The following is a 14,486-nucleotide window of genomic DNA, read 5'->3' as shown; positions in this document are numbered from 1 at the left end:
CCCTGTACTGGGGCATATAAAGTTTGCAAGTCCAATGGGCCTTTCTTTCCAGTAATGGCCGACTGGGCCATCTTTTGATACATATGCAGCTAGAGTCAAGAGCTCTGGGTACCAGTTAGTTCATAATGTTGTTCCACCTATAGGGTTGCAGATCCCTTTAGCTCCTTGGATACTTACTTTCTCTAGCTCCTCCATTGGGGGCCCTGTGATCCATCCAATAGCTGACTGTGAGCATCCACTTCTGTGTTTGCTAGGCCCCGGCGTAGTCTCACAAGAGACAGCTATATCAGGGTCCTTTCAGCAAAATCTTGCTGGTGTATGCAATGGTGTAAGTTTTCATTCTTTATGGCTATAATATTTTGGCTCATAAGAAACAGTTTATAATACTTATGAAGGGAGTGGTAAGAGATGTTTGAGATAGGTAATGGCTAAGCTCTCAGGCTGGCACTGAGTATCTGCACCCAAATGATCTTTCTGCCTCAGCTCCCGATATAGTTGCCTATGCAGCAGAGGTCACAGGCATATGCCATTGTGTACAGTTTTCAAAGAGTCAAGTTTATTAACTTTTTTACCCCCTTTAGACCAAGTTCTTGTTAAGTAGATACAGCTAGCTTTGAACCCACAATATTCCTGCCTCAGCTTTCCATACGCTGGGATTATAGGTGAAATCACAAGCAGCTTTGAGTGTTAAGATTGAGAAAAGCCTACTGCTGCAGCTCATTTTATAATATTCTAGCAAATGACCTTTCAGATTTATCTTTTATCATTGCTTTCCTGAGAAGAAAGCCTGTGACTCTGAAGTAGCGCAGCAGTAAACACAAGAGCATATAGAACGAGTTACTGACTCATCGGCTGCATATTCATTTTCTCTTTCCTAACAACTTACTAATCACGGTGTTAATTTTGCTACAAATAAACAAATCCAGAAATATCTTCAGAAAATGCAAAAAAACAAAAACAAAAACCCAACTCCTTGAGTGAAGATCACATTCTTATCATAGAGTTAAAAGGAAATCTAATGTGTTTGGTGTGAAAATCAGAAACTTTTTTTTGAGACAGTGTCTCACTGTGTGGCCCTCACTAGTCAGGAACTAACAGCTCCATAGCTTCTGCATCATCCAAAGTGCTGGGATTAAAGGTGTGTACCACCACTTCCAGCTTCATTTTTTTTGGGAAAAAACCTGTATTTTATTTTTATCCCATAATGTGTTTGTGTTGTGCACAATGCTTGAGAAGGCCAGAAGGTGTCAGATGCCCCTGGTGAAATTTCCTGTGGGGCTGAGCTATCTGATATAGGTACTTTGCAAGAGCTGTCCAGCCTCTGACATTCAAATATTTTAGTTGGTGAAATTTAAATAATTCTTAGGCTTTCTGTGTCACAGATTTATGTAAATATCCAATCAAAATTTAATAAAAATACTTCTGTTTTCAAGACTTCAGTATGAATGAAGGAATCCAGCCTTACTTTTATTTTTTTTATTTTTTTTTGTTTTTTTTTGTTTTTCGAGACAGGGTTTCTCTGTGTAGCCCTGGCTGTCCTGGCACTCACCCTGTAGACCAGGCTGGCCTCGAACTCAGAAATCCGCCTGCCTCTGCCTCCCAAGTGCTGGGATCAAAGGCGTGCGCCACCACGCCCGGCCAGCCTTACTTTTATTAAACTATAACTCACCGTCACTTATGGAAATAACTGACCTTTCTCCACTACAATTTAATCTAGAAATCTTTTTTGTTTTGTTTTGTTTTGTTTTGAGTTTCTCCTTGTAGCCTTGGCTATCCTAGGCTATGTAGACCAGGCTAGCCTTGAACTCAAGAGTCCCACCTGCTTCTGCCTTCCAAGCACTGAGACTAAAGTCATGTATCACCACTGCCCTGACTAACCTAGAAATATCAATCATCTACTTAATCCTACCCCTTTCCCCCATTTCAGCTGTCCTGAGGCTCAAACCCAGATCATCATACAGCTAGGGAGTGCTCTACGGCTAGACTATACCACCAGCCATTTACACTTTATATTTACAGCAGAGCGGTTTCCAGCACTGTACTTTTGTTTGTTTGGTTTGGTTTGGTTTTTTGAGACAGGGTTTTTCTGTGCAGTCCTGGAACTCACTCTGTAGACCAGGCTGGTCTTGAACTCAGAAATCCGCCTGCCTCTGCCTCCCAAGTGCTGGGATTACAGGTGTGCGCCACCACTGCTTGGCCAGCACTGTACTTTTTTAGTCATCTCTAAATTAATTCTTACAGTTTTATTACACCAGGTAGGTAATCTTGTTATTTTTATTTTTCAAATATGTTCTGACATATGTCCAGGTTTATTTATTTTTTTTATAGTTTGTCATTTTCATGTATATAGTGTTTTGCCTGCTTGCATGTACGTACCATGTACACTCAGTGTCCACAGAGAATAGAAGAGGGAATTGGACCCCCTGAGATTGGAGTTAGGCAATATCGTGATTCTCCATATTGGTGTTGGGAATTAAACCTGGGTCCTCTGAAAAATGCAGCAAATATTCTTAACTGCTTCCCCCCAAGCTACTTCTCAAATTTCTATTACCCCCCCCCCCACCTCGTGTGTGTGCGCGTGTGTGTATGCGTGTGCGTGTGTGTTTCTGGGATCTATGTCAGAACATCAGGTTTGGTGGCAAGTCTTTACCCACTGAGTCATCTTACCAGCAATCCAAGTTTAATTTTCCTGCTCCAGTAAAAAAATGCCTTTTATTTCCATGTTTATTGTAAATATAATCAATTTTCTGGCTTATTAAATTCTACTATTTCCATTTAAATTTAAACATCATGAGAAGACTTCTCAATACTAATTCTTATCCATGAACAGAATATACTTCTCTCATTACAACAAACTTTCCTCACATTTCATACATAATTTTGATTTCTTATTACTGAAAGCTGTTTCTTTTATCTCCATTACAGCATGTAGACTGTATTAAGACAACTATTAATTTAAATTTTTTATTTTTATTTATGTGTTAGGAGTGTTTGCCTGTGTATACGGAAGTGCACTACATGTGCAAAGCCCTCAGAGGCCATAAGATTCCCCTGAAAATGAAGTTATAGATGGTTGTGAGGCACAATAGGGAACTGAACCTAGTAGGTCTTCTGCAAGAAGAGATGTTTTTAAGTGAGTAGCAGTGGATAGGTATCTATAGTTATATTAGTATAAATTTTTGTTAAAGCCAGGTGTGGTATCGCACGCCTTTAATCCCAGCACTTGGGAGGCAGAGGCAGGCAGATTTCTGAGTTCGAGGCCAGCCTGGTCTACAGAGTGAGTTCCAGGACAGGCAGGGCTACACAGAGAAACCCCGTCTTGAAAAACCAAAAGAAAAAAAAAATTCTTGTTAAACTTCAAGTCTGATATTAGCTATTAATTAAGAAAGCTACCAGCTGGGCAGTGGTGGCATACATCTTTAATCCCAGCACTTGGGAGGCAGAGGCAGAGGCAGAGGCAGAGGCAGGCAGGTTTCTGAGTTTGAGGCCAGCCTGGTCTACAGAGTTAGTTCCAGGACATCCAGGGCCACACAGAGAAACCCTGTCTCAAAGAAACCACACACACACACACACACACACACACACACACACACACACACACACACACACACACAAAACCACCAAAAAAAAAAAGGAAGAAAGAAAACTACCATTTACTAAGCACATTCTATGGAAGACACTAATGCCAAGAGCATTGTATAGATGGAAAGAAATTGTATTCTTTTTGTTTTTTAAGACAAGGTATGGTGGTTTGAATAGTTTTGCCCCCACCCCCACCCCACGCTCCAGACTTATGTGTTTAAATTCTTGGCCAGAGGGAGTAAAACTATTAGGAGGTGTGGCCTTGTTGAAGGAAGTATGTCACCGTGTGGGCAGGCTTTGAGGTCTTATATGCTTAAACTGTGCCCAGTATGTCATATAGCCTCCTGCTGCCTGCAGATTAAGATGCAGAATTCCCAGTTTTTTCTCCAGTACTATGACTACCTGCATAATGCCATGTGTCCTGCCATGGTGATAATGGACTAAACTTCTGAACTGTAAGCCAGCCCAAATGCTTTCCTTTATAAGAGTTGCTATGGTCATGGTGTCTCTTCATAACAATAAAATCCCAACTAAGACATAGGGTTTCAATATGTAGTCCTCGCTGTTCTGGAACTCACAGAGATCTGCCTGCTTCTATCTACAGGCTGCTAAGATTAAAGGCATAAGCTACCACACTCAGCAAAATTTGCATTTTTACAGAAAATCTGGTAATTATAAGGAAAATTCCCATTTCATAATTCAGAAAATTAAGGCTTATTTTTTAAAAAAGATTTATTTATTATATGTGAGTACACTGTTGCTACCTTCTGATACACCAGAAGAGGACATCGGCTCTTATTTTATTGATGGTTGCTAGGAATTGAACTCAGGACCTCTGAAAGAGCAGTCAGTGATCTTAACCACTGAGGCATCTTTCCAGCCCCCAGGCTTATTTTTTTTTTTTTTAAGTAAAGAGCAAATATACATTTATATTAGCCTAGAAAAGTCTGAAAAAAAAAAAAACCATAACAAAATGTAAGCAAGACTTTGGTTTTGTTTCATTCCTTATTCTTCTATTTCCTAGTTATTTATAGAACATCTTTAAAATATTTAAAACAATTACACATGTATATATTTAAATTTTTACTTTTAATTATGTTTGTGTGTGAGGGCATGTTTCAGTGCCCATGGAAACCAGAGATTATCAGTTTAGATCCCACTGCAGCTGAAATCATGGGCAGTTCTGAGCTGTCCCATCTGGGTGCTGAGAACCAAACTCAGATCCTCGGCAAAACTAATTAAGTCCTTTTAACTGGAGCCATTTCTCCAGCTCCACAATCAATAAGTCAGCTGCATGGACAACACTGGCTACAATGACTTTAAGGCACAACAACAAAACATACAAGACTACCCTTCTTAGCACTGGCCTGATTTAGATAATTGTCAGCTTTGACGCAATTGTCCCACCTTTATGAAGTGATCTACACTGCAATACTGCACATAAAACAATGGCCCCATTGCACTGATGGAAGCAGTGGACACAGCATAAACAAGGCTGAATGATTAAAGATTATGAGACTGGTAGAAAAAGAGACTTTTTCAAAATGAAAATAAGATCCTTTAAGCTTATTAAATTGTTAAAATGTCTAGGCTCCGAGTCCACCAGTGCAGATCTCAATCAGGACCTGCATTTTCAGAAGCACTACAAGACGGTTCTTTTGTGGTAATCAGAGACAGATGCATTTATATCCTGTGGGGTGTTAGGTAAGATTCAAAAGACACGAATAGCAACAGTCTACGTCTTTGGATGGGTTATCAAATTAACCTACTATAGTTCAACCTTCAGTGGCAAATCTGGGACTAATCTGATAAACTTTGTAAACAAATGTTAAACAATGCATATTATTTCAATTTTAATGCATAAAAATAAAAAAAAATAGTAGCAAAACACTTATTGTAATATAGTAACTAGGGAAAATAAAATCCTGAACCAGTCAAGTATGTTGGCACACACCTGTAATCCCACCACTCAGAAGGCTGAAGCAGGAATGCTCTGAGAACATATTGAGCTAGCCTAAGATAACCAGTGAAACCCCTGTCCCAAAAATTTAAAGAGGTGGAGGCTGGAGAGATGGCTCAGCGGTTAAGAGCACTGACTGTTCTTCCTATGGTCCTGAATTCAAATCCCAGCAACCACATGGTGGCTCACAAACATCTATAATGAGACCTGATGCCCTCTTCCGGAGTGTCTGAAGACAGCTACAGTGTACTTACATATAATAAATAAATAAATAAATCTCTAAAAAAAAATTTAAAGAGGCAAACACCAATGATGTATGTTGTTTATAAACCTTCTGAGCAAGGCAAAAACTAATATAGAAGTTAGGCAAGTACTCAATGGGCAGTGCAGCTTACCTTGGGCTAGCTGTGGTTTTACAGATCTCGTGTCTTGTGTGAAGGCGGAACCAACTGCATTGCTCTGGGATAAGGTACCACTATTTGATGCTTCTGTTCCAAAGGATGTCAAAGAGTTTCCAGCTTGAAAAGATTTTAAGAAGATCAGCATTTTCCTGATTGTCTTGGTCACTCTGCACTTTATAAAACTTAAAAATCCTGAGCTAGAGAGATGGATCAGAGCCCTCTTCTGACCTGCAGGCATACATGCAGGCAGAACACTATACAAAATAAATAAATAAATCTTAACATTAATAACCCTTAAAATTAAACAAAGCAATTTGGGAAATCTATGGAGTGTAGGGTGAAAAAATGGGACTATGTAGTCCTATACTTTCAAGCTAACAGCGTTTGGAATGCATGTAGCACTGCCTTAGGAACTTGCAAAAATAAGGACACAATCAAATGATGAATAGCAGAAACAATGTATTAGACACATATTAATTTCAATTATTGTACCAACAGGTGAGCCCACAATGCTTCAGTTAGAGCTTTCCACCATTTAAGTCGGTAGACAACAGACTGTAATACTTCCCACTCTGAAGGAACTGTGCTGTGCATTCTGCCAAAGCAGAGACAGAGTGGGAATCATGAATAACACAATGACTAAAAGAATGTAGTTCTCTGGCATACTTGTTCCACCAATCTTCCCTAAGTTTGTGCAACATCATGAGTAGTTGAACCTTTATTTATACAGCACTCTTTACTCTCTTAATAGTCAATCAAGGTTGTTCCTGTATTTGAAAAACCCTATAATTTAAATACCCTAATTTAAATACCACTCTATGATGGTATTAAATTAGCTCTTACAAAATACAAATATAATTACCCCATTATAGTGTTTGGGACCCTCTTTATTAACTACTACCTCTGCTTATAAAGCCCTGGTTCTCTGCCCCTTTTACATCACTTCTGTGTATTTGAACCTGTGTAAACTGTAAAGCATTTACACTTAGCTCTTGCAATGTAATCTGCTCATTTCCAGAGTAGTCAACTCCAGTTTTCAACTACTTCTAATCACTTCAGCCATGCCATTTAAGACACTTTGCTGCTCCCCAGAACCCTCCTAATTTGATAACTCTACTCCTCAAACCCCTAAAAATGGACCACCAGAATGTAGCAGTCTCACCCATGGGAGCAATCTCACCCACCCAGGCATATTCCAGTCGGGTGTCTGCGCTGCTCAGCTCTGGAAGACACCAAATATCATCCCTGTAACCCTAGGAAAGTAGTGAGTATTTTAAAAGATCCTATTTGTGTTGCTAGGCAAGGTGAACACAAAGCTGAGGGTGTGTGCTCTGACCACCTTGATGCTGTCTGCTGGAATGCCAATTCAATGACAGCAAACTGTACCTTGTAATGTCACCATGCCTCCTGCTCCTTGATTCAATTCTACTACTGATTCATGTCTGTAACTTTCCTCAAACAATAATCATTATTATTTGCTATGTAAGCCAGACTAGCCTCAAATTCAAAGTCTTCCTGCCTCAGCTTTCCAGGTACTGGGGTAATAGGCATGAGCCTCCCAATCACTTAAAAAAAAAAAAAAAAGATTTATTTATTTATTATACATAAGTACACTGTAGCTGTCTTCAGACACTCCAGAAGAGGGAGTCAGATCTCGTTACGGATGGTTGTGAGCCACCATGTGGTTGCTGGGATTAGAACTCCGGACCTCCAGAAGAGCAGTCGGGTGCTCTTACCCACTAAGCCATCTCACAAGCCCTAATTCACAATTCTTAATATTCTTTGTAATTCTTGAAATTGGGTGGTATAGACTTTAAACTTCTATTTTAAAAAGACTGATGGGATTCTGACTTGAATCTTGAATCTGAATCAATTTAGGAGAGTGTGTCACCTGAAATGTTTTGACTCTCAAACCATAAGAATGGATTAGCTGTTCAGGTGGTAGAGCTTTAGTTTCTCAGCAGTTCTGTGGTTCTCTGTGGAGCAGGGTGACCTCAACTTCAGCATTCACTGCAGTCTGGGTCAGACAACGCTTTGTTATTAGAAGTTGTCCCAACACCCTAGACTCTCTATCCACCACATACCAATACAGGCCTACTTTTAAAAGCCAAAACGGACTTAGGGTCCTTCATTGTCAAATGTCCTCTGGAGAATGTGGGCAGTTTGATTCATGTCCAGTGAGGGAAACCACCACAGAAGTCCTCTGCATCTTTCACTCCGGGTATGTGGTGTTCCTTACTGCCCTACTATTGTAAGCAGTGCTGTGTTACATAGTTCAATACTTTGTTCAGATCAGAAATGCCGGCAATGTGTTCTGTAGGTGGTCTTTGTGAATTCATCTTTAATCTGTTACTGGCCAACTAGTTTGCACTACTTCAAATTATTTACTCATTTGAAATACCTTTATAATTCCAAATTTATTTTTTGTGGCCTATGTAACTTGTCTGTGGGCCCTGATAGGATCAGTGATTTGGACTAACTGAAACTTACTATGTAGACCAGGCTGGACTCAATCTCACAGATACCTGCCTGTCTCTCCCTTTCAGGTTCTGGGATTAAAGGTATGCACTGCCATGTCCAGCCATTATTCAGGATTGTTAAAGAATTCTAATTAACTGACCTCTGTATTACTATGAAGACTGACAGCAGTTGTGACCCTTATGTGCTTTGTTATTAGTATGTATGACTGTTCTTTTCCACTGTCTCGGTGCCTTTTTCTATTCTTGCTAATTAAAAAATTAATCTATACAAAGGACTGGACATGGCCTAGCAGTTACGAGTACACAGTACTCCTGTAGAAGACTTGAGTTCAGCTCCCAGCCCTCATGCCAGGTGGCTCACAACCGCCTGTAACTCCAGTTCTATAGGATTTGATCCTTTTCTGAACACCCCCACCCGCTCCAAATAGAAAAAAATCTTTAAAATATTATTTAATACTGGAGACCTAAGAGAACCATCAAACAGCTGGTTGATTAACCAACTAAAATGTTATTTGGTCAACATTCTGCCATTCTGCCTGTTAAGAGAACTGAACTTCAGCATACCATGGCATACCAGCAAACCTGTGTTAAATTATTCCTGTTGAACTTATCAACTGGAGTAAATAAACTGATAGCAAAGAAAGGGTACCTCACTGTGATTTATTTATTTTTGAAGGCAGCTATCCACAAACCTTTCATGTCTAGATCCTCTGCCTCAGTGTTAGAGAGATGGTTCAGCAGTGGAGAACATTATTGCTCATGCAGAGGCCCTGGGTGTGGTTCCAGCACCCACAGTCCTAGGGCATGTGATGCTTCTCATGATGGCATGGGCTCCTGCACATATGTATATACATAAATGCACCCAAGCAGGCAGAAAGACACACACACACACAATTTAAGTAAATAAATTTAAAAATCAATCAATCAATCAAACTTTAGACCCTCTGCCTCTACTTCAGTGCTGGGCACTCAAGTATGCACTAGCCCACGCAGTTAATGTGGTGCCTGCATCAGCCCCTAAGGCCTCCTTCGTGCAAGGCAAGCACTCTAGTATCTGTACTACTCTTGCTTTGTACTTTTTTTTTTTTTTTTAGATAATGTGTTTTTTTTTTTTAAAGATTTATTTATTTATTATATGTAAGTTCACTGTAGCTATCTTCAGACACTCCAGAAGAGGGCACCAGATCTCGGTTACAGATGGATATGAGCCACCATGTGGTTGCTGGGATTTGAACTCTGGACCTTCAGAAGAGCAGTCGGGTGCTCTTACCCACTCAGCCATCTCACCAGCCCTGTACTATTTTTTTTATTGGACACCCTTTTTACATGTTTATGGGACCTCTGCATTTTTTTTTTTTTCCCTTTTGGAGGTGGTTGGGGAGGGGAGAAACAAGGTTTCTTTGTTTGGCCCTGGCTGTCCTAGAATTGGCTCGGTAGACCAGGCTGGCCTTGAACCCAGAAATCTGCCTGTTGGAATGAAATGTGTGTGTCACTATGCCTGGTTTCTATTTTTTTTAACTATGTATGCATGTGTGTGTTTGAGGCACTTGTTTGTACATGTATATGCAAGTATGTGTGTGTCAAGGCCAAAGGTCAACATTGGGTTATCTTCCTTAGTTGTTCCTCATCTTCTTTTTTAAACTGAAATCACTAATGCATCTGGACTGGCTGGAAGCAAGCTCCAGGGATTCGTTCATCTCTGCCCCTGGCCTCTCTATCCCTCTCAACTGCTGTGCCTAGTTTTTTTAGTAATTTAGCTTGTTTTTAACTAATAGGGATCTGAAATTCATTAGCTAACTCGTAGTCCTTAATGTCTAACTCTCCAGCCCTGGACATTTGTGTTTGTTGTACTGAGTTCCAAAATCTTTATTGTGTTGAACTGTTGATCTCCACTTTTTTTGTTTGTTTGTTTGAGACAGGGTTTCTCTGTGTAGCCCTGGCTGTCCTGGAACTGACTTTGAGACCAGGCTGGCCTCTAACTCAGAAATCCGCCTGCCTCTGCCTCCAAAGTGCTGGGATTAAAGGCGTGCACCACCACGCCTGGCGATTTCCACTATTTTTTAGAAGCTCTTATTACAGAAAGAAATTAAATAATGTAATCCAGTGAAGCCAATGGCAAATAGAAGTATTATGAAAGAATAGTAATACTATAAATAGCTCCAAATTTAAGACTGTTGACTACAGTTAGTCTACTTTATAGTAATTAGAAAGCACAGCGATTTAGTAGAAATTGTTCTTTCCAAGTATTTCCTAGGCTAGTTAGCCATAAGCCATATGCAGTAAGCCAAAGCTTTTGGTCAGCCATGTGATGGAGGAGCAGACAGTCCCCATTTTACCATGTGGTGTGCAGCCAGGCTAGTGGTTAATAAGATACTTCAGATTCCCACACACCTATCATGCCTGCAAATGCCATCTGTGTTTATACATAAGATTCTGCACTTCATGAAAAGTGGGTTTGGGGCTAGATTAATTTTTTTAAACTGTGGACTAATGTGTTACTCTGAGTTAACATATTTGGTGGGTTAGGAGGATTAACTGCTTATTTGTTTGCTCCTTCATCCATTAAATGTTTCAATGTATGTGGCTTAGAGGATATGCACTTGTGTGCAAGAACCCTAGGTCTGAAGAGAGCACTGAATCGCCTGAACTGGAGTTAAAAATGGTTATACTACATGCGGTGCTGGGTATCAAACCTGGGTCTTGGGTAAGAGCAGTATGTACTCTTTATATGAGTACATTGTAGCTGTGTGATGGTTTGTATATCCTTGGACCAGGGAGTGGCACCATCTGAAGGTGTGGCCTTGTTGCAATAGGTGTGACCTGGTTGGAATGGGTGTGTCACTGTGGGTGTGGGTATAAGATCCTCACCCTAGTTGCCTGGAAGTCAGTCTTCCACTAGCAGCCTTTGGATGAAGACATAGAACTCTCAGCTCCTCCTGTGCCATGCCTGCCTGGATACTGCCATGCTCCCACCTTGATGATAATGGACTGAACCTCTGAACCTGTAAGCCAGCCCCAATTAAATGTTGTTTTTTATAAGACTTGCCTTGGTCATGGTGTCTGTTCACAGCACTAAAACCCTAACTAAGACAAGCTGTCTTCAGACATACACCAGACATACACCAGAAGAGGGCATCAGATCCCATTACAGATCCCAGGATTGTGAGCTACCATGAGGTTGCTGGGAATTGAACTCAGAACTTCTGGAAGAGCAGTCGATGCTCTTAACTGCTGAGCCATCCCTCCAGCCCCAGTATGTACTCTTAACTGCTAAACCATCTCTCCAGCTCTTTAAATGACACCCGTTTTCGAGACAAGATCCCATATGTTATATATTTTATACAAGCCTCAAGCTTGCTCTTTCTGAGGATTACCTCAAACTTTTCCTCCTGCCTCCATTTCCCAAGTGTTAGGATTATAAACATGCTGCCCAGTTTATAACACTGCAACATAAGTACTTATAATCTTAAAAATGACATTTTCAAAAGTTTTGGCAAGTTATCTATACCTTTGTAGTTAAGAAATTGAGAAAAAAGAAAAAGAAAAATTATCACCACATACCAACACCAACAGCACCAAACTGCTGCCCAACTAATGTACTTGGACTGAACTGACTGTATGCTGGCATCCTGCCAAAAGGTCCATAGGAACCCACCGACTGGAATGAAGATGATGACGAACCTAGTGAAGACTGAAAGAATACCACAGGTTATTCTTCTAAATTCCAAACTACATGTGTATAACAAAGATTAGGTATTTTTTAAGCTTTTTAAAAACATGCTGAGTTTAAGAGTTAGATTAAAAAGGCAATTATAATGACTTACAGTATATACCTAATATAATAGTTAACAACCTTACTTCAATATTTGTCTTCTTGGGAGCTGCCATGTGGTGCTGGGACTTGAACTTGGATCTCTGCAAGAGCAGCCAGTGTTCTTAAATACTGAGCTAACTCTCAACCCCAATATATCTACTTATACCTATCACATTTAATGTTATTTACAAATTCTTTTTCTATGATAAATTCCTCTTTTGAGTTTAGTTTTGGAATAGATTTAGGGTATAAATAAACAGCAGCTTAGGTTCATAAAGTACTGCTTATAGAAAAATTACTTGCTGGGCTTACAGATGCCAGCACTCAGGAGGCAGAAGCAGATAGACCTCTGTAAGTTTGGGGTCACCTTGGTTTACATGGTGAATTCCAGGATGACCAGAGATACATAATAGAAAGATCTGGGCTGGAGAAATGGCTCAGAGGTTGAGAGCACTGACTGCTCTTCCAGAAGTTCTCAGTTCAATTCCCAACAACCACATGGTGGCTCACAACCATCTGTAATGGGATCTGATGCCCTCTTCTGGTGTGTGTCTGAAGACAACTACAGTGTACTCATATAAATAAAAATAAATAAATCTTAAAAAAAAGAAAAGAAAGATCTGGTCTCCAAAACAAAAACAAACAAAAAGCAAGCAGGAACCATTCAGAAATAATGGGTTGTAGTCTGATCAACATAAAAAAACCCTCTCATGTATAAATTTCCTTTAATGATCTCACACCAATTCATTCGTTTGGTGTGTACTGTTTATGCATTCATGTATACGTCAGAGGACAACTTTGTAGAGGCAGTTCTCTTCTCCTACTATGAGGGTTCTGAGGACTGAACTCAGGTCTTCAGACTTGGTTCCAAGTTCCTTTACCCAGTCAGCCATCTTTCCAGACCCTTTTTGTTTTCTATTACCGGAGGCCTACTGTTGAATTCATAGAAAAGGACGCAGAAACAAACATCCTACACAAAACTGTTTATGTTTTAAGATCTTTAGATTAAGTCAAGGAACATTTATAATAAGCTGTAATATGATGGTTTATCTAGTCAACTTAATTGTTCTGAGATGCACTTAGACGACCTATCAGTAAAGCACACTCTGTGAAAGCCTTCTCCAGAGCTGAATATTCAGACAACTGTCCTGAATGTGGGAGCCGTCAAAGGCTTCAAATCCAGAGGGAACAAAAGAGAATGAAGGATGAATGCCCTCTCTCACGCACATGTTTTCCCTGCTTCTTGGCCAATAGGAGGAGAGCACCCTCAGCCATATATTCTTGTTGCATGGCAGCGTGCCTACTCTCAGACCTCAAACAACAGACCTAACAAGGTGAACTAAAGGTTCTGAAATTATAAGCCAAGATAAAAAACTTTCCTCCTTTTACTGAAATAAAGTGATCAACCTACTAAATTTAAAAAAATTTATAGCCGGGCAGTGGTGGTGCACACCTTTAATCCCAGCACTTGGGAGACAGTGGCAGGTGGATTTCTGAGTTCGAGGTCAGCCTGGTCTACAGAGTGAGTTCCAGGACAGCCAGGGCTATACAGAGAAACCCTGTCTTGACAGACAAAACAAAAACAAAAAAACAAAACCCAAAAAACATATATATATATATATATACACACATATATATATTATATATATATATATAAAAACTCAATTTATAATACACATATTGTTAATGATCTTATAAAACATTCTACAATATAAATATGAATTCTGTTGAAGACTATAGGGATATAAGCTAATTTATGGTAAGATCTTTAGTTTAACAAAAAAAAAGCATTTATTGTTGTGTGGGGGAGGTGCTTTGATGTGTAAAATAGAGGAATGGACAATAACTTGTCAGTCAATCCTCTTCTATCTTGTTTCCTAGGGATGAACTCAGGTCATCAGGCTCGGCCTCTTGCACCTTTACTTACCTAGCTATCGTGCTAGTTCAGACCTTACCTTTTGTTCTCTGCTAATAAGAGCACATGCCAGGAACGCAATATACATGATTGCACGAGTGAAGATTTATGGTTATAAGTAGTCCCTCAATACCATTCTAATTTATGTTCACCTATGCTTTTGTTTCCACAAAGCTCATTACTCAAAGTAGGTAACTGAATAATGACGTATGTAAAAGACATTAAATAAGGTAACAGCAGGGGCTGGCATGGGGAGCCACCCCTAGTACAGCATTGTCTCTTCTTTCTCAGCTTAAAAGACTAATGTTTTGTTAAGGTTACTTAAGATTCTGTT

The 14,486-nt window shown here is 39.8% G+C and overlaps 1 protein-coding gene across 8 annotated transcripts in view; it reads right to left on the bottom strand.

Moving 5' to 3' along the window:
• Lsm14a (LSM14A mRNA processing body assembly factor) overlaps nt 1-14,486 on the bottom strand; it is a 46,835-nt gene that overhangs the window by 14,685 nt on the left and 17,664 nt on the right. For all 8 annotated transcript variants that reach the window (XM_021167867.3, XM_021167868.3, XM_029479449.2 and 5 more), the window contains exons 3-4: nt 11,985-12,114; nt 5,938-6,060 (exon numbers count right to left, since the gene is read on the bottom strand). In XM_021167867.3, coding sequence (XP_021023526.1) covers nt 5,938-6,060; nt 11,985-12,114 — 253 coding nt within the window. The remainder of the gene's footprint in view (nt 1-5,937; nt 6,061-11,984; nt 12,115-14,486) is intronic.

The sequence above is a fragment of the Mus caroli genome, unplaced genomic scaffold (genome assembly GCF_978045245.1).
Source record: "Mus caroli unplaced genomic scaffold, Mus_caroli_1 scaffold_8, whole genome shotgun sequence".
Classification (NCBI taxonomy): Eukaryota; Metazoa; Chordata; class Mammalia; order Rodentia; family Muridae; genus Mus; species Mus caroli.
The sequence above is the reverse complement of the archived record's forward strand: the minus strand, read 5'-3'. Positions and strand labels throughout refer to the sequence as shown.